Consider the following 23475-nt stretch of genomic DNA (forward strand, 5'->3'; position numbering starts at 1 on the left):
AGTTTGCAGCATGTGGGGGCATGAACCCCGCAGATCCTGTACCATCTGTCTTGCTTTGAGAAACTGCCATGATGAGCATCTGCAGCCTGGAATTAACAAAAATCTTCTTTAAAGACAGAGCATCGCCAGATGAATGAGTATGGAGAAAAATGGAATGGAATAAGGGGTGGAATATCACAGTTTGAACAGGCGAAACTAAAGCAGGAGGGCTTTCAGACTCTGAGAGGGGTGGAACACAAAGGGAGGGATCTATTCCCTCCCATTTCCTGCCATACTCCATAATAAAGATCAGAAAGTCAGCAGCTCCTCCCTCTTTTTCCTCCTGCTTCCTGCTGGCTGTGCTGCTGTTTGTTACTGCCAGCTAGCCACCTGTTTTCTATCAGCTTGTACATATATATATGTATGTATTTGTATTTTTTGTTACTTTACCCTTTATGTTTTTACCTTTCCTTTGTGTTAGTAAAATCTTTAATTGTTTTCAGTTTCCAACTTAAGGTCTCCAGTCTTTATTGCCCTTTTATCTTCCCTTTGTGTGGGGGGAGAATAGAGAGGAATTCTGTCCTATGTTTTTCATCTGCCCAAACTGCTAAAGCATGACAGCACTGAAAAATAAAGGGGAAAAAAAAAAAAACACGACAAAAAAACCCCCAAACCAACCAACCAACAACAAAAAAACACAACACCAAAATTACCTCCGTGGTTTTCCCATTAATCGTCTGATTTTCCCCCACTCTACTCTCGTCAATTTTCTTGTTTTCAGATTTGGAAAAGATTCCTTCAGACATATACAGAAGTCATTATCTCCTTCAAATAGTGGTCTGTTGAAACATAATTGGTTCTCTTTTAACTACACATAGTAAATCCCAAGATTCCACAAGACAGCCATTATAAGAAATACATTGAAAACAAAAAGTATAATTTAGTCATATAACAAGATAGTCCTAATCCAAAGGACAAATTTAACCTGAAATAAACTCAACTGAAAACAAAGATTACATGGTCTATTTTTCTACTTGAGCCTTACCATCAACAATGTTTAAAAATGTTACTCTCTCTTGTTAATACAGCAAAATATATATATACATCCTGCTTTGCAATGTACATAAAGGGACCAAATGGAACTTCAGCAAAGCCAATGCTGTGTCGTCAGGATGTTGCAAAACAGTGAAGGAAACAATAAAGATATGGTGAAGTATTGAGAATAAAGGAAGAGACAATGTGACACTGAGAAATAAACAGTACCTTTTTCATTAATTCATTCAGTTATAACCCAAATTCTCACAACAGAGGGTTCAAAAAACACAGGAAATTAACCGAGCTTGTCATTTCCTACAACCATAAAGGTGAGACTTCTATTATATCACACCATGACCTCAAGATGAAGTGACAGTTCAGAGAACCTACCTACAAAACTTAGGAATTTCTCATTGATTCTATGACCTCTCTGTATCTCTTGTGTTTTATCACTGCCATATTCTTCTTGGGCTCAAGGGATAAGTGAGTAGGAATTGATATGCTGGTCTAATGGCAGGTTAATCATTAAAAACTGTATGCAACTAAAATAGATCTCACCTGATGAGAACAAAAGAAGTGCATCCTAGATAAAGCCACTTTTCTCCACTGTCTACAGGACACTGGCATTTGGAGAAGAATATCCCCAAGCACAGAACAAAGAGATCTTAGAAGCAACATTGCTTTTAATTATGTGCGGTAACAGGAAAGAAGACAGGTGCATAGAGAGGAAACTTGGGCAATAATGGATGAGAATATTGTTGCAGTAAAAGGATTTGTGACATGAAGTTGAAAAAGAAAAGCACAAAGGATGATTAATGAGGCTCAGGAAACAGACAAGGAAGTCTATAAAACAAAGTTTTATTTTATCCAGATTTACTGCTACTAATGTTAGATGTCTATGTGTTTTGAGGTGTTTTGGGGTTTTGGGGGAGAAAGAGAATCCCTGCTTGCTTGTTTTTACTTTTGCTTGTCCCCAAGCAGGAAAACTGTAGATCCACAGTACCAACAGGACTGGAAGCTCTGGGAAATGGTGTAAGCACACTACAGCTGCATCTGGTTCTGAGGGCCCATGATCACTGTGGTAGTATGCAGCTCTTCAGAAGCCTCTCTGTGTCAAAACTCAATTGGATTTTACAGAAAACAGTCCTCTGCAGTAGCAGAGAGAGAATCCAACTGACACAGCTTTGATAATCCAATAACCACAAATGATGGTTCAAAAGATTAAAATATTTCAAAAATTTATAGTAGACATGACATTTAAACTGACGATTTCAATTTTAGACAAGACAATTTGATTAAAATGTGTTGACTTATACAATGAGCCAATGACAACTGACTATGCCTTAAACCTCTTTAAGCTTCTCATTAAGTCTAGATCTTATTACTCAAAACAACATGGATGAAAATTTTTCTTCCAAAGGTATGTAGCTTCTTAGTAAAATACGCTCTAGTATCCTAACACGATCATATTTTATTAGCATTACAGGCATACATTGATAACTATTGATGAGATTTTCAGAATTATCTGATAAACTAAAATTCTAGTCTTCTGATAGACTTACAGATAGACTGATAGACTTGTTCCTCAGACAATTCTTTGCGAATAAGCTAGAAGTTCTTGGACTGTTGTAAAAATAATAATTTTAAGTGTCACATATTAAATTGACTACTAGGGGCAAGTAGGGTTTAGGATTTTTTTTTTTCATGTAAGGGGAAAAATAAACCATGTAAAAGATTACTTCTTTTGAAGGAATGAAATACTACAGATGATGAATTTAAAACTAAGGAAAATGGACAAGTAATTTTTCTGTTCGTAATGAACACATCCTAAAATGTTTTTCTGTTGCCATGTCTGCCTTCTGTTAAGGAAAAAAGCCACAGCAATAATTAATAAGTTACGAAGGAAAAGCAATTTTAAAAATCACTAATGATTTTTGCTTTTTGAAATTAAGTTTTCATTATTAGGAGCTAAATATAAATAGTTATTTAAACAATTCACCCAACCTTGCTAGTGGTGTTAAGAGAAAAAGTGGCAAAGACTGAGGTACAAATTGCAGAAACAGTCTAGAAGATAGGAGATTCAAGAAGGATGCTAATATCTGGACAACAGATGAATATTCACAGCCTGCAGCTCTGTTAGTGATCACAATAAAAACAGGATGGTGAGGAACAGATAACTTAAATCAACATCTACATGAAGAAGCAGCTCAGTTTCAGAAAATTACTTGTTTCTATACTAATAAGATAAAATTATACAAATTATAGAGTTATATAAAACAAACATACTTATCTATATTTGAATAGAACCATTCGTATATGCACCACTTGTGAGCTTTGGGAAGTTTCAGCAGGTTACGAAGCCGTAAACCAATCTTCTGTGATACTTTCTTGTCTGGTGTTGGCATTGTTGTATTAAACTTCTATATAATAAAATAATGGAAAAAGATAAATACACTCTAAAATTCCTCAATATCTGAATAATGAAAATAAATTTTATTGAAAAAAGTTGGCACATTAATAATAGTTACATTTTAATTGAACATGTTGTTTAATTATATTTTGTTGTATCAGCAGTGCAATCAAGTGTAACCAGATGGCAACCTTCAGTAGAATCAATACAAATTCTCTCCACACAAAGCTCTTCTAAAAGAAACACTTTGCAACACTTAAACTACATTAGTGGTAACAATAGCATAGTACTAAAATACACAAAACTTCACAAGTTTGGGGCACCACTGAACACTGCCTTATGATGCCACAGGTGATCTGGCTCAGATGCCAGCAATGCCTCATTTGCATTCATGCTTTTACTCTTTCTAACTGTTCTTCAGTTGGATGAAAGCTTGCACAGGAATGTCATACAGCAAGTGTCCACTTTTTAGAAAACCGCAAACTGCAGGTGTAAGTAGCGTGGACAAAAACAATCAAGTTTTAACTACATTTGAAAACTATTTTGTAAATTGCAAAAAAAGATACTTCTAGATAACATGCATAATACATAGATCTGTGTTTAAACAAGACAGAAGAAAAATAATTGTGTAATTGTGTTCCAGGAATGGCTGTCTTAACTGACAGAAAGAAAAACTCGCTTTCAAAAAAACCCCAAAATAATAGCTTTCTGAGAATATGTACCCATGCCATAACCAGTTGGTATTCTTTCTCAAATGTTAAAAAGTATTTTGGCCGTTAGTAGCACCAATATAACATAAGGTAGACCTTTCTGGCTCTTGCTGCACTTCATCACTACCTTCTGAATACAGGTCTCCTTTCTCCCCCTGGAACTCAAGGAAACAAAGCCTAGCACTCCAGCAAGATCTGTGAGCTACAGATAGAAATGTTTGTCTAGCAATCACTAGACCTCCTCAACCAGACATCTAAGTATAAACCAAGCAGGCTTAGAACATTATCCAAGAGTCTCTACTGTTAGAAATCATGGCAAGAAACACAGATAAATGTCCTAATCAGTGACAAAATGGAGTCATCAAAACAGCAACTCCTAAGTCTTCCCTGTTTGACACCGCACACTGTAGTTCTGAAGACAAATAAGACCAGTTTTGCAACAATCCACTTTTCAGTGTGACAAATTCAGGCTTGTAAGGTGATGGTACAGAAAAATGATTTGGATACAAATTCTTTTGAGATTTTGCTCTACAGATTTTGCCCTGTCTAGTGTAGCACATAAAGGCTTAGAGAAATTACAGCTGCTCTTTCATGCTATATCAAGGTGTAGACAGTCAAGTGGAGGAGTAGAAAAACAAACTGCTTGACCTGGAGAACATTATCATTACAGGATCATGAAGGTGCAGATGGCCATGAATATACTTAGGCTACAAACCTAGAACAAGTTCCTAACTATTAGAATACATTAAGTTCCATTGCAGCCTTCTAAATTATGTAGTCAGTGCAAGAAATCTAGTCAGTTTTAAACTAAATTTATGTAGACTGCAGGATATGATGGTTTGTGGGAGCAAGATAGGTGATCAGTCTGGAATCCTTTGTAGCTCTGTATGCTTATGTCCAGAATTAAAAAGAACAGGTACACATGTAAACAAACTGAGGAACCCAGTTTGTAAGGAAGTGAAACGTGTGCTTTGAATTGTGGCTAACTCCTAGAAACAGCTTTCCTGACAAGAATATTCATAAATTGATAATGCAACTTAAAAAACAAAAGTATTCTAACTTTCAGTTAACACAGATAGGCTTCTATGCCTTTTTGCGAAAAATATCTGCATACATGTAGGTACCTGTGGAACCATCGCAACCTTCTGATTTCTTTTGGGTGACCTTGTGTTTATTTGTCTGTCATCTTCTTCAGAGTAGAGCCGACTCCGTTTTGAATTTCTGAAGGGCTGCATGTATCAAAATTAAAAATGAATTACAAGAAAAAAAGTCTGATTTCTCTGCTCATGCACAGAATTCAGTGAGAGAAATGGAATGCCCTTTCTCTAGCCACCTATTGGTTTTAAGACATGACACACAATGAATAGTGCCTCCTAGCAGTTACAAATGCAAGGGCTGAGAGAAGAGAAGAAGGAATTGAAGATTCCAGGTTTTCCAGTGCTAACTATAATGCATTACTATACTGCTGGCCCTGTGCCACAGAAGTATTTAGACCCTAACTCCAACTTGTTTCCAGAGGAGTCAGGTGTCTAAACACTTGTGTATCTAGGCTTAAAATAGACCTTGTTTTGGCTACTGGCACCTCTGATAAACAGTTTGCTCTGAATTTTGGATTTAAAAAAAATTAATTAAAATAGAGTATTAGTTTTGGTATGTTCTCAATAAAAACACTAACAATATATTTTGAAAGTATTTCTTACGAGTCTAGGAAAGTGCTGTGGGTTTGCTCTTTTGTTAACTCACTGCAAAACACTAAGAAGCTGAAGTCTGAAGAAATTAAAGATTGAATAAGTTATATGAAAATATCAGAAAATTTAGAATTTATGCTAACTAAAATTTGTGTGTTAATATGTTATAGCTCAAAGAATTAGAAGGCTGATTGAAAACAAGAAACCATGTTGCAAATATGCGTAATGAAAAAAATACTTTCATTTAGATATCCCTCAACATTTTACCCTATGACAAAAAACCTCATGCTTTGAATGGGGACAAAACAGTAAGCTAGAAGTGGCTGTTCAATGCTGAGAGCAAGAAGCTTTTCCTTTTCATGATCCTGCTCAGAAGCCAGCCACAACAGAAATGTGTCTCCGTTGCAGAATACCAAGACTGCACCCTGTAATGTGCCTTGTACCTCAAATTATTTACAAAGATGATGAATAAGTGCAGAACAAATGCAGATTTCCATTCTTTCAATACAGATTGTGAAATTGCTACAAATTGGTATGGGTATGAAATCCACAACACCCATAATGGGAAAGAAACTGATGACAAAGATAAGCCCTTAATAAGAGCCAGAAACAAAATAAATCAACAAAGCAAAATAAAACCTCAGTAATAAGCATTCACACTTGAAAAATATAAGTTTGTGACTGATTAAAGTAGCTGTTTGAAAAGTAATACTGTCTATTAGTTGTAGCAAAAAAAAAAAAAAAAGTAAAAATCTGTCTTCCCATGCCATGAGAACAGCTAAAGCTTTACCAGGGAAATGTGCCTTTCTTACTCCAAATTATACATATTTCATAAATATAACTACACAAATATATTTAAGTAACAGTAGTTCCCTGTATGTGCCCAACAACACAGCACAGCATTCAGTACATTGAACAAAACATCCATTCCTTGTAGATGTTACAAACCAGGAGAGAAATACACACTGAACAGAGAGACCTTATATTGGCAAGGTAATTAGATGGTGCCCAAATTGCATTAACGCAGCAATTAGTTTATCATATTAGCTATTATGGTTGTTGTGTTTCTCTCTTCACCTCTTTCAATTCACTAAACCTTAAGAACAATTTTAAATTTCAATTACAATACCTTTTCTACACAGTTCCTGATTTTCTGATGCTATAGCTGATGAAAAGCATGTCCCACCACAGTAAGCCATATGCTAGAACAATCTAGACAAAACTTAAGAGTGCCATCAGCCTTATGCTAAGGCTATGATCCAGATCAAGAGAACTGTTTGCAAACCTCAAAAGAACCTTCCAAATTCTGTTCCAAGGAACTACCCAAAACCATAGGAGTGTTTCAGCACTCTGGATTGCCTTTGCCTCACACAAGAAAAAAGTAACAAGTGTTGCAAAGAGGTAGCTAAACAGGTTAGGCATTTTTGGAAAGATTTTTCAACCCACAGTACAACACATCTGTAAAACAACTTCCAGTGTTCAGGGAATTCAAACTAGTACAAAAGATGGCATCACATCTCAGCAACATGAGTCACTGCTAACACATCAGAATCTCATGTGATCTTGCTTCCAGCTTTCTAAAGAATACATTCACAGTTTGACTCCTTGTTTTTAATACCTATAGCCAGCATACCTGAAGATTGTCAAAGTTTTTGTAAAAATGCTATGGCTAATGACTTCAGTTCTTTAGCATATGTCCTCTTCTCATTTACCAGTAAGGCTTGTTTCTGTCAGAAGATTAACTTTCCTGGGGAACAGCTGAAAACTGTGACATGAACTGCAGGAATCAAGGGCCATCACATGGTTTTGGTGACTATGGAACTGCATTCTGTAGACATTAAGTTCTCCAGCATAAGCAACATGTATGTATATATACTTGGGTGAATCCAAGCAAAATACTTTCTCTCTGTAAGTTTCCCTCTAAAGGCACAAGATCACAGAATAAGCTACTTATGACAGATGTTAGTCACATTGCTCAATGCACTACTGGATGCTGCTCAGATAACATTATAGATGAGCAGAGCAGGATAATGTGAGTTTTCAAACGTAAGGTTTCTCTTCCAGTAAGCAAACAGTTCATAAAATATAATAATTTGAATAAAAAAGAGGTGACAGCTGGCAAGTTTGCCACAATTACTGCAGAAGAAGGTGGCACAAGAAGAGTATTGGAGAAAGATCTCCCTAGCAATTGAGACTAATATTTCATATACTCTCCAGGCTGTAGTAAACAGCACACACAGTATTACAGATGTAGACAAACAAGGCAATGTGTAACATATAGCTAGTGGTAAAACCAAACCTACATCACTTGATTCAGTAAAGTAGAGGAGGTTGACAGTAATCAAGAAATGCTCAAAGGGGAAAGCAACAATATTTCAGAAAGGAGAGAGAAATACAGTCAACCCAAACACTAGACACATGACCTTGGACACTGCAGGAGCATCACCTTTCATTCCTTTCATGTAAGATCTCCTGTAAGACCTCTCAGAATATTATGCAATTTTTCAACGACATTCCTTTATTTTTATTAAAACCTCCCAACCCAAAGGCAGAATGATGGAAGTCCAGTATGACATTTTCCCTTCCTTTTCTGTATGTTTTGGCACTCAGACATAGTTATAAGTGACATAATATATGGGATAAAACAAAAGGCTAATCAGAAATGGCAATTCAAGTTCAAGGTGGGGGATACAGTACAAACACTTCCCACAGTACTTGCTTTATAGAAATAAGAGAAAACTATTACAAGCTCTCTTGAACAGGGAAAGCAATTTAATCTGTTTGATTATTAATTTATAAAATGTTTTATGTTGTATTCAAATTTTAATGTAAAGGACATAGTTAAATACAAAATAATTTTCTGAACCTTAGATTTGATCCACTTTATGATATTTTAGCAATCCTGAAGCTGTCTTTTATTGCTTACCATTTCCACTGAAGAACCAGCATTCTTGCTTTTCCAAATGGGTGTTTTCTGCAGAGAATTATACTTTTCATTCCATGAACTGGATAAACTTCCCTCTGTTGTGAAAAAATGTCATCATTACACATATACATGTGTGTTATATTAAAACACATATAATCCAAGAGCTAGTATAACATCATCAACTACTATTACATTTTTGTTAATTGCAAATCTTTGAGTTTATTTACAAATGGATTTTAAATTTCAGAATTTTTATCAATGTGTTCTGAACTCTAATTAAAAAAAAAATTTAGTACAAGGAAAAATGCAAAAAAAATCTTTTTAATCCTGACAACATTCAGATTTCTTGATACCTCCTTTTCCACCATCAGTTACTTCCACAGCCAGCTAGACACAAAGCTAGACAGGCTGTAACTGAAACTTGGAGAAGCTAAAAATCTGCAAGAGCGTACTGCCTTCTGGTTCTAAAAATTTGCTAACTGGGTGCTCACCTACAAGTTAAGTAAAATTATATTCTATTAATTACAATGTATTCAACAGAGCATGCTTTCTTGCTTGTGGAACGGAAGTCTTGTAATACATAAACATTTATTGTTGGGCAATATCATAGTACAATAGTTTTGGTTGGAAGGGACAAAATCAGAGCAGTTGTCCCCAAGGGTAACCTTACACTAGGCATCTGTTACTGACCCCCAAACCAAGATGATGTGATCAATGAAGCGATACTTGCATCAATCAGGCAAGCTTTAAGTCAACAAAATGTGGCCCTTACGGGAGACTACCCAGACCTTTGTTGGAAGAGCTACACTTCAGCTCACCTAACACCAATCAAGTTCCTTGAATATGTAGAATACTGCTTCCTCACACAAATGTTGGATGTGCCAACCAGGCACAGCTGGACTTACTACTCACTAACCAAGAAAACCTGCTTGGTTAGTGACACACCTGGCTGCAGTGACCACAGTTTGTGATACTGCTGAGCGTAATGAAGGTTAAGTCAAGAACAAAGGTTTTAGATTTTACAAGAGCAAACTTCAGCTCCCTCGGGCCTCATTTGGAAGGGATCCCACAGGAAGCTTCCATGGAGCGTAAGGAAGATGCTGGGAGTTTTTCAAGAACATTCTCCTAGTTAACCAATACCAGTGACAAGTAGGTCGGTACTGAGACTGTTGCTCTTTAACATCTTTGCCAGAGACAGGGACACTACTTGCCACTGCTCTCCATTTGGACATCAAGATGTTGACCTCTACTCATATAATTCTGAATTTGTATAAATATTAAGAATATTTAAAAGAAAAATATATAAGAAACAGATTTTTTATTTAGGCTACAACATACTAACATAAAACACAAGGAGACTGTGAAATTCCTTCCTAAGGTAAATTGACATATTTACAGGTCTTGCTAAGAATCCTTCTCCTGTCTCATCCTCAAGAGAGGAAAAATTGCCTCAAGCTTCTCATCAAACCTAATGCCTAGGCAGTACTTAGAAATTAAAAACACATTTCAGGAATTTCACTTGGAAGAGCAGTGTCAAAATACACACCAACACATGTAGGTAGCTTCAACCACTAAGGATTATTAATCTAAAGAATATACACAATAAAACAAATAACATTTCAACAAAAAAAACCTTCTTCAGTACTATTTTGTTGATTTTTCTGAAGCTAGAAATTACACATGAAAGTCAGATTGGGTACAAGTAAATTACACATTAATTGCTTACCTTTCAAGCTCACAAGTGCTTTCGCTGAAGAACCTGCAAAGATTATCAAAAGTTCACATAAATCAAAAGTTATTTCAAACCATGCAACCTATACAGAGTCTTCTTAGTTAGTTCTCATGGAGGAAGTAGAACTGTAGTAATAACTGTTTCACAGCTAAATGAGTGAATCCTCTGTGCCCTGTGCCCTTCGTGGCACTAAGTATAGCAATATGTATTATCCAGTAGATCTTGAAAGCATATATTCATGTTTTGGTTTTTTCTTTAATTTCAAATCTACAAAACAGCTCCAGATGCCAAGCACTTTTATTAAACACAAATTCTGAAAAGCTTTAAAATTCTGAACAAGCTTTAAATCTAAACTACATACTTCCATACAGGTGAATGTTTGTTGCAGCTGCAAATGTATTATACAAGGAGACAGTAGCACTTAAAAAAAAATTGTTTCTACCAATCCAGAATTCTTCAATGTCAAAATTTTACGCAAAAGCACTAGTTTATGTTCTGTAAGTAAGTTTGGTTTACAAGTACAGATGGATAGTTCATTGCCCCCTACTGGAACCTCTTTACTTCAGAAAGGCAGCAGACTGAGATAGTATAAATGCAGACAAGATTCTTAGTTTGCTTGAACTATTGAAATCGTGGCCAGAAAAGACAAATTTGGGTCTGAATAGTGCCTTCAAGTTCTGGAATTTTCAAATGTCTAAGAATTTGGAGCTACTACACTATATTTCTGCATGAAAATGCTTCTACAGATTCATGCTTTCCTCTCAAATCAACTTTATTTTTCCAGTTATGTTCCAGCATTGCAAACAGTCCTTGCATTGAACCCTCTTCTCCTCACTTTCCCTGCTCTCTCCCTTCAGTTTCTCTTTGGAACAGCTGTTCCAAAAACATTTCCAACTCCAAAGGTCTGGTAATCCCTTTTCACAAGAAACTGAATTGTATTTAGGTCCTAACACGATAAACTTCACAGTGACAGATATCCTTGGCACTATGAGGATGCATCCTAATGAATATCACAGAGCCAAAAAATGAATGTCCCCTTTATAGAACAGAGCATTCTGGTTTGGGGTGCTCTGTTGAAGAGAATACAGGTGCAGCAATGGCAAAAACACCCAAGTTACTTTATTTTTTCAGCATATTATTTTTGTTTCTGATCCACAGTGAATTCAGCTCTTGTAAGTAAGCTGTCACAGGATTAAATATTTTTTTTATTTCCTACTAATAATCAGATACTACACACTGTGCTTGCATACAGGGATACCCTGTATCCCTGCCAAGAACGCTGTTCTTAAAAGTAACAGGAAGGACTAGTGGGCCCTCCTAATTAACATAAGGGATGGTGAGAAATGCATGCAGGAATTAATAAATTAAGAACAGTTTAAGAACATGAGGAAAATACATGTCATAGGAGAAGAAGATGCAGAAGCAGAGTCATCAGGACTGTCAAATGTAGGAGATGCTGGCTTTTCAGAACTGATCACTATTCCAAAAGATCTAGGGCATTTCATCTGTAAGACCATATGTAAAATCATTGTCTACTTTATCTGACCATCTCACTCCAGTGAATCAGGTCCAACCAATTAAGTCACGGGTGAGTAGACCAACAACTGAGATGAAACAACTTGGAAAGAGGCAACAGATCTTATATATTTTTTAAAATCTTTACATTGGGGTTGATGTCATTCTCATAGCTGAAATTGCCGAGATCCTTTGCTAACCATTAAACTGATGGGTCTGCAGAGCAGGGCAGTAGATGAAGTGCCCACACAAAAGAGGTGGAATATGACTGCAGTTCAATACAGGCAGCTGTAGATAGCCTGGTATATATTTCTAGTACTCAAGTGAAGCAAATCAGTTTAAATACAGCTTGTCAACAGTTGATCTTAAAATTTAAAAACAGAAACAAACACATTACATTTGTGAAAGTGTTTTCAGATTTTCTTTGTAATTAATTTGTAACAGCTGATTACAATTTTGAATAAAAAGGTTAGAAGCAACCAAAGGGATGTTTGATAACTACTGATTTTACTAATGTAAAAAAGGAGTATATATAAATCAATATAGAAAATTCTAAAATTCTATTATCCACTTAAACAACTACATAATGTAAAACCTTTCCTCTCCAGATTGTTACACAGGTGAGCAGTTTAACATTGGTTGCATGACTACCTCAAAAACCTTTGTAATTAAACTACATCACCAGCACTAAAAATGGCAAGATGAAGGAAAATAGAGAAGAAGGAAAAAACACATGACTTTATTACAGATCAAGTCACTGACCCTCCAAGAGATCATTCATCCATGCAAGCACAGCGTAAGTAGTTTCAGCAGAGGAAGCACCTCAGAAAATTTGCCATTGAAAGGATAGATTATTCAAGAAAGCTTAGAAAACATGCATCAGAGGAAAAAGTGTCTTTGGGTAGCTTGTAAGGCCCCCCCCCCGAACTCTGGGCTTGTTGAAGATGTAAATAAATAAATGAACAATAACTTTTCACTTAAAGCATGAATGAGTATTTCCCTCATGTCATGAGCCTACAAATAAACTGCCCAAACCAGGACAGTATACTTCCAAATCCTAATTTAACTACTAAATGGAAGTCAGTTTTTTAGCTATGTGAACTCTTTTACAGGACTTGTGCAGACAGTAAGCACAATACCAACGCCCCCTTTTTTAAACACTGCATTCTCACAATGGACAATATGCTGATACCATAGTGACACAAAAGTGGATACTATTTAGCAGCCACAAACTACAGCACTTGTGAGAAGGCTCAAGGTTAATCTCATACAGTTCTGGTGACTTTTTTCCTCAAATGTCCAGAGCACAGTGGTACTAGGCTCACAGCACCTTTGGACTGGAAAATGATAGTAGCAATAGGTATTCCTCATCCTTTCTCTAGCCATCCAAGAGCACTGGCTATGCAGAAGCAGGGTGGCTGTGAACCACAGCATAAGATTGTGCTAGAGCTAAAAACAATTTCTGCAGGAAGTGCTGCCCTTATGCTGCAGTCTCCATCCATAGCATAAAAGGCCATGCAGAAAGATCCTTTTTCTGCTTTCCCTTCTTCTGCCGGTCCTAAAACACAAGCCCCTAGAAGCATTACCACTGATGTCTCCAAAAATATGATATTCAACAATATATTGTTTTCACTATTTGTACTGCAAAAGGTTAACATTTTGACACCCATCACTGTACAGTCTGGCTTCTTTCTGACTCACTTGCCACTTGGTGTTTGTCTATCTACAGCACAGGAACAGTGTGCCCAGATGCAGCTCAGTGGTTTACTCCTGACAAGCAGCCCCATAGTGATGGTAATTTAGTTAATTAAGCATGTTTTGACTTCTATAAAAAATGGCATCTTCCAGTTCTACAGAGCTGATTCCAGGCATTCTTGCTTGCACAAAAGAATACATCAAGATGCAGCTTTTGTCTCTGCTGTGCTAGAAGAGCTGTGCCTCTACCATGACTAGGACAGGTTTTTTTAGCCACATTTTCACATGTTGTCTGTTTTGTTAAAAGTCTCACTTCAGCTTTAGTGTGTGTGCTTTATAACTGAGTAATCCACAAATAAGATTACTATGACTAGCAGCAAAAGTCAGGACAGCATTATGCACACTCCAATACAATTATCAACTGCTTTCCTATGCTGAGACAGAGATAGCCAGCCAACTGGTTTCCAGAAGTAAAACTGCCCATCGCTTAACCTCCACTGCAAAATTACCAGGTGGTGAGAGAGAGGGGAAATGTATTCACTAAACTTAGTCACTCATCAGGCACCAACACAACAGTCTGCAGAAACCAATTTTGTCTCCAAGATATAAATCCAATTATTATCAGTACTTCTGCAATTGGGACCCTCAATATTCTGGAATTTCTCAGGTAGAGGATTTGCCACAGAACTGCTCTTTCTTCACAACACTTTGCTCCATCCTAGGTTACTATATTCCTCCCTCTTCATTGGCAACAATAGTCAGAAAAGGCCTGAACTACAAGAAATGCTGGCAAACTTATGCACTGTCGTCTTCTTCATTTTGTTAGGTTGCTAGTGTGAACCCTCCCATCAAAAATGGAGAGACTGGCAGCTTTAGAGAAGAATGGGATAAAAGTAAGTTTAGCACGGAAAAAAACCCAAACAAACGAAAAAAAAAGAGTACATAAGAGACAACAGTGAACATTACATTTATCTAATTCCTGGGCTAAGGAATATTCACTGGCCAACTGCAATACAGAACTTGCCGTAGGGCAAGTAGGTGCTACCAGAATACTCCAGGACAAGCTCCACTTAATCAGATTATCAATTTGAAAGTGAAACTGCATAGTTCTTACCATCACCAAGAATGCTATGTTTACTTATAGTTCTTATGTGAAAATTAAGTTCTGGTGTACTACTTTACTATAAAATGTGCAGGAGAAAATTCACATGGAGTGTATATATACATCTGAAAGTCTGGTAGTCATGAACTATTCTAACTTTTTTAGGAACTTATTTTTACATCACCATGGAAGAGTCCAAAACCAATTTTGCAATGCTTACAGTTATTATCCCTTATAAATTAAGTTGCAGACTAAAAGCCACATTAGATCAGTGTTATATCAATTAGGATTAAGTTTATATCTCCATTTTAAGTATAGGAACAGAAATGAAAGAACTCTCTGTGGTGATTGCTACAGTGTAATTTGAAAACATTCACTTCACTAAAATTGCAAAGAATAGGAATGGAAACACAAGGCAAACCCTCTGAAACTCTGACTGAGTCACACTCCCTTCTCTAGGATATGTTCCAGGCAAAGCAATGGACCTGTCAAATGTTACTCATGCCACTGTAGGCAATATAAAGGCGGCCAAAAGATGAAAAATTTATTTTTCACACTGTTACCTTGAAACACATGGTGTCTTCTCTGGAAGATGGGTAAGGAAAATCAGGAACAGTGACTTAAACACTGTCCATTATAGTGAAGAGGGAAACTAGATCAAATAAGTAACAAAATGCTGCTAATTATTAATTACATTTGTCTCAGTTGGTCCATGACTTATATTAATCAGATTCTAATGTGGTACGGTATTACATGACTGAGCTGTACTAAACTGAGATTGTCAGTTCTATCCTTAATTTACAAGGACCCTTCATAAATCTGTTTGATTAAAACAATGACACCAGCCATGTAGGGATATTGACCATTTTCTTTCCTGAGAGTTGTTGGAGCTGTAATGAAGATCAACATACTGCCATCAGAAATAAGAGTTCAAGTTATTTCTCTCTCAGAATCTTACAGAGAATAGTTGATACGTTCATGAGTTTACCTGGTGATGCACAAAATAGTGTCACCAAATATATGTCTATCCTCATGCATGTATGTTTATTGAAACTACTAGATGCCTCAGTTTACCTTGGCATGTATTAATAGTTTCATCTAAAGCTTTACAATGCTTTATTTCTAGCAGTTCTGCTAGAGCTGTACATAGAACAACAGATAGTAACAGATGCTGAAAGAAATGTAAAGCTTCTAGCATATTCCACAAGTAAATATTTTTTTTAAGTAGCAGTCATAATAACTTTGAAAAATAAATGGTTATTAGTGTATATATTTTCCTAAATTGCTAAATAATTTAGTAAAAACTCAGAGTAATTTTCTAAGGGCTTAAAACCACTGAATTGAAACACTGTCAAAATTCAGCTACATCATGACTATTGTCAATTTAATCTACAAGGCTACAGAGTGAAGCCATCAAGAAAAAAAACCCTTCACTAATTCCTTTTTTTGTTCTAATCAAGTGATTTACAATGGATTTCACATACGGATCAATACAAGAAAATCTCCACAGAAAGAAAACAGAATTCTTTTTCCCCTCAGAAGAGTTGAGCCCACAGTACCTACAAATGGCAGAGGCATTTCTCTACCAATCTTACTCTACTCTGCAAGTCACTTCCAATAAGAGATATTGCTCTCCACAGAACTCTTGTGAATTTACAAGACTTCACACTGGCTCAATACTTCCCACCTTTCATTCTTTGCATCTTGTATACCCTTCTCTGTGATGAAAGCCACTTCAGACAAATTGCCTGACACAACATCCATCCTTTTCTCTGTCATCCTCTAGATCTCCCTTGGTTAGACACAGTCTTCAGCAATAAGTATTAGACCTTAAAGCAGTGATTATGAGAGCATGATAGATATCAGTTGCAGATTCGATGGTCTTCTCTGTCCTGTGGTTTCTCAAACTGAGAATCACTACTGCTGCATAGTGTAATCACTAGAAGTAAAAGGAGTAATAAGAGCAAGATAGAAGTACAAAAAGGGATAAAAACATTACTTAAAAAAAAAATCTGTATCATCCCACTCTGTTCTGTCACTAATGATTAACAAGAAATCCTTGATTTTTTTCTTCCAGGAAGCAGCTCATGTGTCTTGTGGTACATGGTCATGACTAATCTAGAATCCATAGTACACAGAAAATGTCCCACCACTAACTTTCAGTGCTGCTGAAGAGCACGAAGAAAATACATTAAGAACACGACCAATTTCTCCTGTATGTGCCTGTATTGTCCTTTGTGCTTTCTGTCTCCGACATACAACTACCTTCAATTATTCACTTGTAAAACTGGGTATTACTAAATTCTATTGCATTCTTTGTAAGAAGACATATCAATGTAGTGCATAGACATTTGACATTAAATAATACTCTCTTCTATAATACAGAAGTACCTTACGCATGAAACCATATATACAGCAGTGTGTGCATATTTCTCATCTAAGTTTTAACTTAATACTCACATACATTGAATATTTATGCACACCCTGTGTAGCTGTATAAGTATGCATGCAAGCATGTATTTTTGTACTGTCTTCATCTAATTTCATCTACTGACACATGATCTTTGAACTCTTCCCTCTGCGTCTATCAGTGCCCCATAGATGCAGTATGTATAGCCCTGTCCTCCTCCAAATCCTTCAGAAGTTCTCACGCTGTACACAACACATGCTATGAATACCTAGGTTCTCCTTTAACCCCTAGGACGACAGGTAGAAGAGCACCAGGCTACTCGGCCCTTCCCCTGCACTGTCCTCACCTCTACAGCCAGGACAGGCTGTCAGGTGTACCCCGCATACTCCTTCACATCTTCCCCTCCACGTCCCGAGTCCCGGTTTCCGCGCCCCTGCACCGCGCCGCGCCCGGCAGGTGACGCCGGCCATCCCCGCCGCCTCACTCGGGCGGGGTATCCAGCCTCGGCACCCCCGAGGTCAACGGGGGTCGCACCCTCGGGAGGGAGCTCGTCGCCCTCCGCCCTCCCCACGCCAACAAACGGGGCACGGCTTCGCGCCGGAGAGGCAGCGGCAGGGGAGAGGGAGGAGGTGGCGGTGGGGGGTTGGGGGTGAGGCTGGGCCGGCCCGGTTGCCAGGGAGGAAGCTCCGGCTTCGGCCCTACACAGCGCCCACGACGAATGGGAGGGAGGCGGGCTGGAGGCACGGCGCAGCGCGTGTGTCCCGCAGAGAACAGGGGAGGGGGAGGCGGAGGCGGGCAGGGGGTAAACGGGGCGCTACTCACTCTCGTCAGGCAGCTGATCGAGCTCCGCCATCTTGAACGAGCCGCGCCGCTTTTTCAAAGGCTGCCTGGCGCGGTGCATTCTGGGGGAGGAGAAGGGGGACTGCGCGAGGCGGCGCTGCCGTGAGGGGATGGCGCGAGCGGGAGGGCGGCTGGGTGGGCGCGTGCGTGCGTACGTGGGGAGGGTAGCGGGTAATGCGTGTGGGGCAGAGCGGAGGCGCCGGGAGGAGCAGGGGGAGGAGGCGGAGGCTGCGTCCCGCCCGGGCCGCTTCAGGGCGGTGGAAAGAGGGAGAGGATACGTCACGGAGCCCGTACGGTCCATCCAAGGGCCTGCCGTAGACTAGCAGGGTGACCGCGGCTGGCACTTGGTCCCAAGTGACGATTCACCCGACCCTTTAGGCATGCCCTATGTTACACCCATCTTCCTTCGTTAAAAGATTTTTATTTTTTTGCTGAAATCTACTTATTTTCCGTGTCTCTGCTTTTCATTGTTAGCTGTCCCACACATAGCAAAAATGCTTGCAAAGGTGAGACTTGAGGAGTGGTAAGAATATAAGCCCCTGCAAAATCGGTCCTGGCCGTGCAGCCGTGATCTGTGGCACTCTTCCTGGAAAGTCGACAGAAACGCCAGAAACGCTCACCGAATTCAAGGGCTGAAGGTCAAGGTCTCACTTTTTTCCATCCTGTGTGTGTGAGAGCCAACACTTAATGCAGTCCCCAACCATCACAACTGAAACCTTTCTGCAAGCAGCAGAGGTGGTTTACTTGTGTAGTTCCCTTAGGGTCTCTGCACTCAAGTGAATTTTAAAGAAAAAGATTCCTCTGCAGGAAGAAGCCTAAGCACCAAGATAGTATTGTAAGCCACAAACACCTTATATGCTTATGGACCAGACTCTGCACCTGGGTTAGGCTTTGACAACAGTACCTAATGCTACTTAAACCAATCAAAATAAATTTCCTTTTTAAAAAATATATAAAAATACAAAAATTTAAGTTCAAAGGCTGAGTCAGGATCACATCTTAAGCATACTACCAACAGCACCATGATGCAATGCAAAATGGACAGTATGCCTGTTTGTATCTCTTAAAAAGCATCTAGGTGAAACCAAGGGTTTTGCAAAATACAGAAAATGCATATCTTGGGATATTAGTTTTTAATTTGTGTTCTTAATTTTCAAATTTTCAAATTTGACAAGGCACTCTAGCAGACTGAGGGACGCTGGACAGAAGTCATGTTATGAAACATTTAAAATATATACTAAAAAAACCAATGTTGCCCTTGTGTTTAAGAGGAAAAAAGTGAGTTTCTAAGAGTATAAACAGGGTAAAATCCTTTATAAACTCCCCCAGGGCTTTCTATGTACATTGTAGTAGAGTATAAGAAAAAAAAAAAAAAAGTTAAAAAGAAAATGCAAATCATAGCATGTAGTTCCATGGCCTTTCCCAGTTCATTTTGAAAGGCTTTTAAAACACCCTTCCTTCCCCAAAGGGCCTAAGACACTTCAGTGAGAGCTTTCTCTACTGCATCACACAAACCAAGCAACTACAGCGGAGAGATGCAAAGCAGCATAGGCATAACACTAAATAATAATAAAGAAGCAACAAAATTGTTGTCTATAATCTGTACTATTTGAAAGGCAAAAAACCCACGCAATATTAAATCCTGTACAATGTTTCACTTCAATGAAACATCTCCACCACAGGCTTGGGTAAAGTATGTGTTAATGACACTAGCACTTTTGTTGTATTTCAGATAGATTCCCCACCCCATTCTAAGGGTTGTATGTTAATAGTCAGCTAAAAGTGGTAACACTGATACATCCACAACCAACAGAAGGCACTTTTCACCACCAAGATTTAGATTCATAGAATCATAGAATTGGCTGGGTTGGAAGGGACCTCAGAGTTCACCAAGTCCAACCCTTGACCCACTACTGCTGCAGTTACCAGACCATGGCACTGAGTGCCACATCCAGGCTCTTTTTAAATGTCTCCAGTGATGGAGAATCCACTACTTCCCAGGGCAGCCCATTCCAATGTCTGATCACCCTCTCAGTAAAGAAATTCTTTCTAATGTCCAACCTAAACCTCCCCAGGCACAACTTGAGACCGTGCCCTCTTGTCTTGCTGAGAGTTGCCTGGGAAAAGAGACCAATCCCCACCTGGCTACCCCCTCCTTTCAGGGAGTTGTAGAGAGTGATGAGGTCTCCTCTGAGCCTCCTCCAGGCTGAACAGCCCCAGCTCCCTCAGCCTCTCCTCATAGGATCTGTGCTGGAGTCCTTTCACCAGCCCAGTTGCCCTCCTTTGGACCTGCTCCAGGACCTCGATATCCTTCCTGAACTGAGGGGCCCAGAACTGGACACAGGACTCGAGGTGTGGCCTCACCAGCGCTGAGTACAGGGGCAGAATCACTTCCTTGGACCTGCTGGCCACACTGTTTCTGATCCAGGCCAGGATGCCATTGGCCTTCTTGGCTACCTGGGCACACTGCTGGCTCATGTTCAGCTTCCTGTCAATCCAGACTCCCAGGTCCCTCTCTGTCTGGCTGCTCTCCAACCACTCTGTGCCCATCCTGGAGCTCCCCATGGGGTTGCTGTGGCCAAAGTGCAGGACCCGGCACTTGGCCGTGTTGAACCTCATCCCATTGGAATCAGCCCAACTCTCCAGTCTGTCCAGGTCCCTCTGCAGAGCCCTCCTGCCTTCCAGCTGATCAACACTTCCCCCCAGCTTAGTGTCATCTGCAAAATTGCTGATGATGGACTCAATCCCCTCATCTAAATCGTCAATAAAGATATTAAACAGAACTGGGCGCAACACTGATCCCTGGGGGACACCACTGGTGAGCGGCCGCCAACTGGATGCAGCACCGTTCAGCACCACTCTCTGTGCCCGGCCCTCCAGCCAGTTCCTGACCCAGCGCAGAGTGCCCCTGTCCAAGCTGTGGGCTGACAGCTTTTTCAGGAGAATGCTGTGGCAGACGGTGTCAAAGGCCTTGCTGAAGTCCAGGTAGACCACATCCACAGCCTTCCCCTCATCCACCAGGTGGGTCACCTGATCATAAAAGGAGATCAGGTTGGTCAGACAGGACCTGCCCTTCCTAAACCTGTGCTGGCTGGGTCTGATCCCTTGCCCATCCTGCAGGTGCTGTGTGATTACACTGAGGATGATCTGTTCCATAACCCTGCCAGGCACTGAGGTCAGGCTGACGGGCCTGTAGTTTTCTGGGTTCTCCTTCCTGCCCTTTTTGTGGATTGGCGTGACATTCGCCAACTTCCAATCATCTGGGATGTCCCCAGTGAGCCATGACTGTTGGTAGATGATAGAGAGAGGCTTGGCGAGCTCTTCTGCCAGCTCCCTCATCACCCTTGGGTGGATCTCATCTGGTCCCATAGACTTGTGGGGATCCAAGCAGTTCAATAGGTCACTGACCGTTTCCTTCTGGATTACAGGGGGGCTGTTTAGGTTCTTGTCACCTTCTATAAGCTCCAGAAGCCAGCTGTCCTCAGGATAACCTGTCTTACTGTTGAAAACTGAGGCAAAGAAGGTGTTAAATACCTCAGCCTTTTCTTCATCTTTGACAACTATATTCCCGCCCATCTCCAGTAAAGAATGGATGTTTTCCTTGCCCCTCCTTTTGCCATTGATGTATCTGTAGAAGGACTTTTTGTTATCCTTCACAGAGGTGGCGAGATTCAGTTCAAGTTGTGCCTTTGTCTCTCTAATTTTCTTTCTACACAACTTAACTATATGCCTAAATTCCTCCTGAGTAGTAAGCCCTTTTTTCCATAATTGGTAGGCCCTCTTCTTAATCCTAATTTCTTTCAAAGTCTCCCTGTTCAGCCAGACCGGTCGTCTTCCCCACGGGCTTGCCTTTCGACAGCCTGCTCCTGTGCTTTCAAAACTTGCTCCTTGAAGTACGTGCTTTGTAAACCTTGTCATCACATCTCATTGTACTGAAAGCAGCAGTTGCCCAGCACCACCTTGATGCTAGAGCTTTCACCCAACAAGGGATTTTCAGAGAAGGAGAAGAAAAGTTTTCTACAATACGGTTACATTTTGCAGTCATCAGAGCCTGGGTTTCTAGAAGGGAAAACAAAGAGAAAAACAAAAATCCCAATGCCTTTCAGGCATTTTCTAAATTGAGAAAACAGATGAAAAAAACAAAAAAAGATCTCCCCCCATCCCAAATATGTCCTACAGATCACCTTAAAAATTACTAGATCAGATGGTATAATTCAGCTCCTAATACCACGATGCTGGGTATTCCTTCATGTCATTCCAACAACTGCATTTGGAAAATGTTTAGCAATAGCTATTACCATTCACTGTGATGAAAGGGCAACTGTTAGTGACACTATATTATGAGTATTCCTACTATAAGCAACCTTTTATATCTTGCCCTTTTATGAATGCCGTGTTATCTTTGTATTGTAGTTTTTCATTTCTCCCATGCATGCTGTTTCCAAGCCACAAAACTGCAACCCAATTTGATAAAGCCACAGCCATTGCCATCTGACAATATGCAGACAAACATACTTGTTTTCAGTTTGTCCTTTTACCAATCTCACAAATTTGAGGTTTGCACTTTGGTCATGTGGAAATGACACAATGGTTCTGACAGACTGGAACGGTGACTGAGAACATGTATTTAACTGAATATTTAATTGAATCATCATGGTTGGTCAAGTCCAAACATTAGTCCTACACCACTGTAACCATTTGTGAAGAATCTGCCATTAGGTACTGCTGACTCACCTGCCTCACAGAGGGAGATCTTTAAACTGGCTTTACTCATGCCATTCTCTTCCCCAGAGGGTCATGTTAGGCAACCTGCTCCTACTGCTGCATGCTGAAAATGCTGCAGAAAGCACTTCCACACTCTTGTTTCTTAATTATTGCAGATGATAAGACATAGTTTACACCACCTACTAATTAATGCATTCCGAGTCTTGTCAGTACAATGCAGGGACAGTCCCAGAGACAGATGGCTAGGGTGTAATTTTTGCACCTCTCCTAGGCAGGTAGTGGTAGTACAAAGAAGAGCAGAGACAGCTGGCAGAAGACTGTGCTCTTCAGTCACTGAAGCATGTTCTTGTAAAGCCTGAGTCCTGTTGCATTAATCACATTATGGAATTAGAATGTGTAACAAAGAGGCAGGAGAAGCAGTAGTTTCCCCTTTCAGTTGTTGGAATGCCATGAAGCCTTCTTGCCTTCTGACTGTACTTTTTTATTTCACTTTCTGTCAAAGCAAATTGCAATGCCTGCTGGCCCACACACTACCTTCACGCTGTAAGGAATGAATACCAGCAAGTCACCTTGTCTGGGATCTACATCTGCATTTCTTCTCATAGGTACCACTATCTCCAAAACTGTAATTTCTGGACTGGTATTTATTTGTAAGTAAAAGGACAGAAGCTTTTAATCAGATGTGTGTACTCTACAACAGTGGAAACA

At 39.5% G+C, this 23475-nt stretch overlaps 1 protein-coding gene across 4 annotated transcripts in view; it reads right to left on the bottom strand.

The window, feature by feature from the left end:
- The window catches only part of LIN9 (lin-9 DREAM MuvB core complex component), a 46154-nt gene extending 28005 nt beyond the window's left edge, over nucleotides 1-18149 (bottom strand). For 2 of the 4 annotated variants that reach the window (XM_071739768.1, XM_071739767.1), the window contains exons 1-6: nucleotides 18025-18149; nucleotides 10475-10507; nucleotides 8749-8843; nucleotides 5259-5363; nucleotides 3301-3434; nucleotides 693-818 (exon numbers count right to left, since the gene is read on the bottom strand). In XM_071739768.1, coding sequence (XP_071595869.1) covers nucleotides 693-818; nucleotides 3301-3434; nucleotides 5259-5363; nucleotides 8749-8843; nucleotides 10475-10507; nucleotides 18025-18103 — 572 coding nt within the window. In that variant the 5' untranslated portion in view covers nucleotides 18104-18149. Of the gene's footprint in view, nucleotides 1-692; nucleotides 819-3300; nucleotides 3435-5258; nucleotides 5364-8748; nucleotides 8844-10474; nucleotides 10508-17252; nucleotides 17490-18024 lie in introns of all 4 variants that reach the window. The other 2 variants (XM_071739770.1, XM_071739769.1) reach the window with 2 other exon arrangements.
- Nucleotides 18150-23475: the final 5326 nt, after the last annotated feature.

Source organism: Heliangelus exortis, chromosome 3, assembly GCF_036169615.1.
Source record: "Heliangelus exortis chromosome 3, bHelExo1.hap1, whole genome shotgun sequence".
In the NCBI taxonomy this organism is placed as follows: Eukaryota; Metazoa; Chordata; class Aves; order Apodiformes; family Trochilidae; genus Heliangelus; species Heliangelus exortis.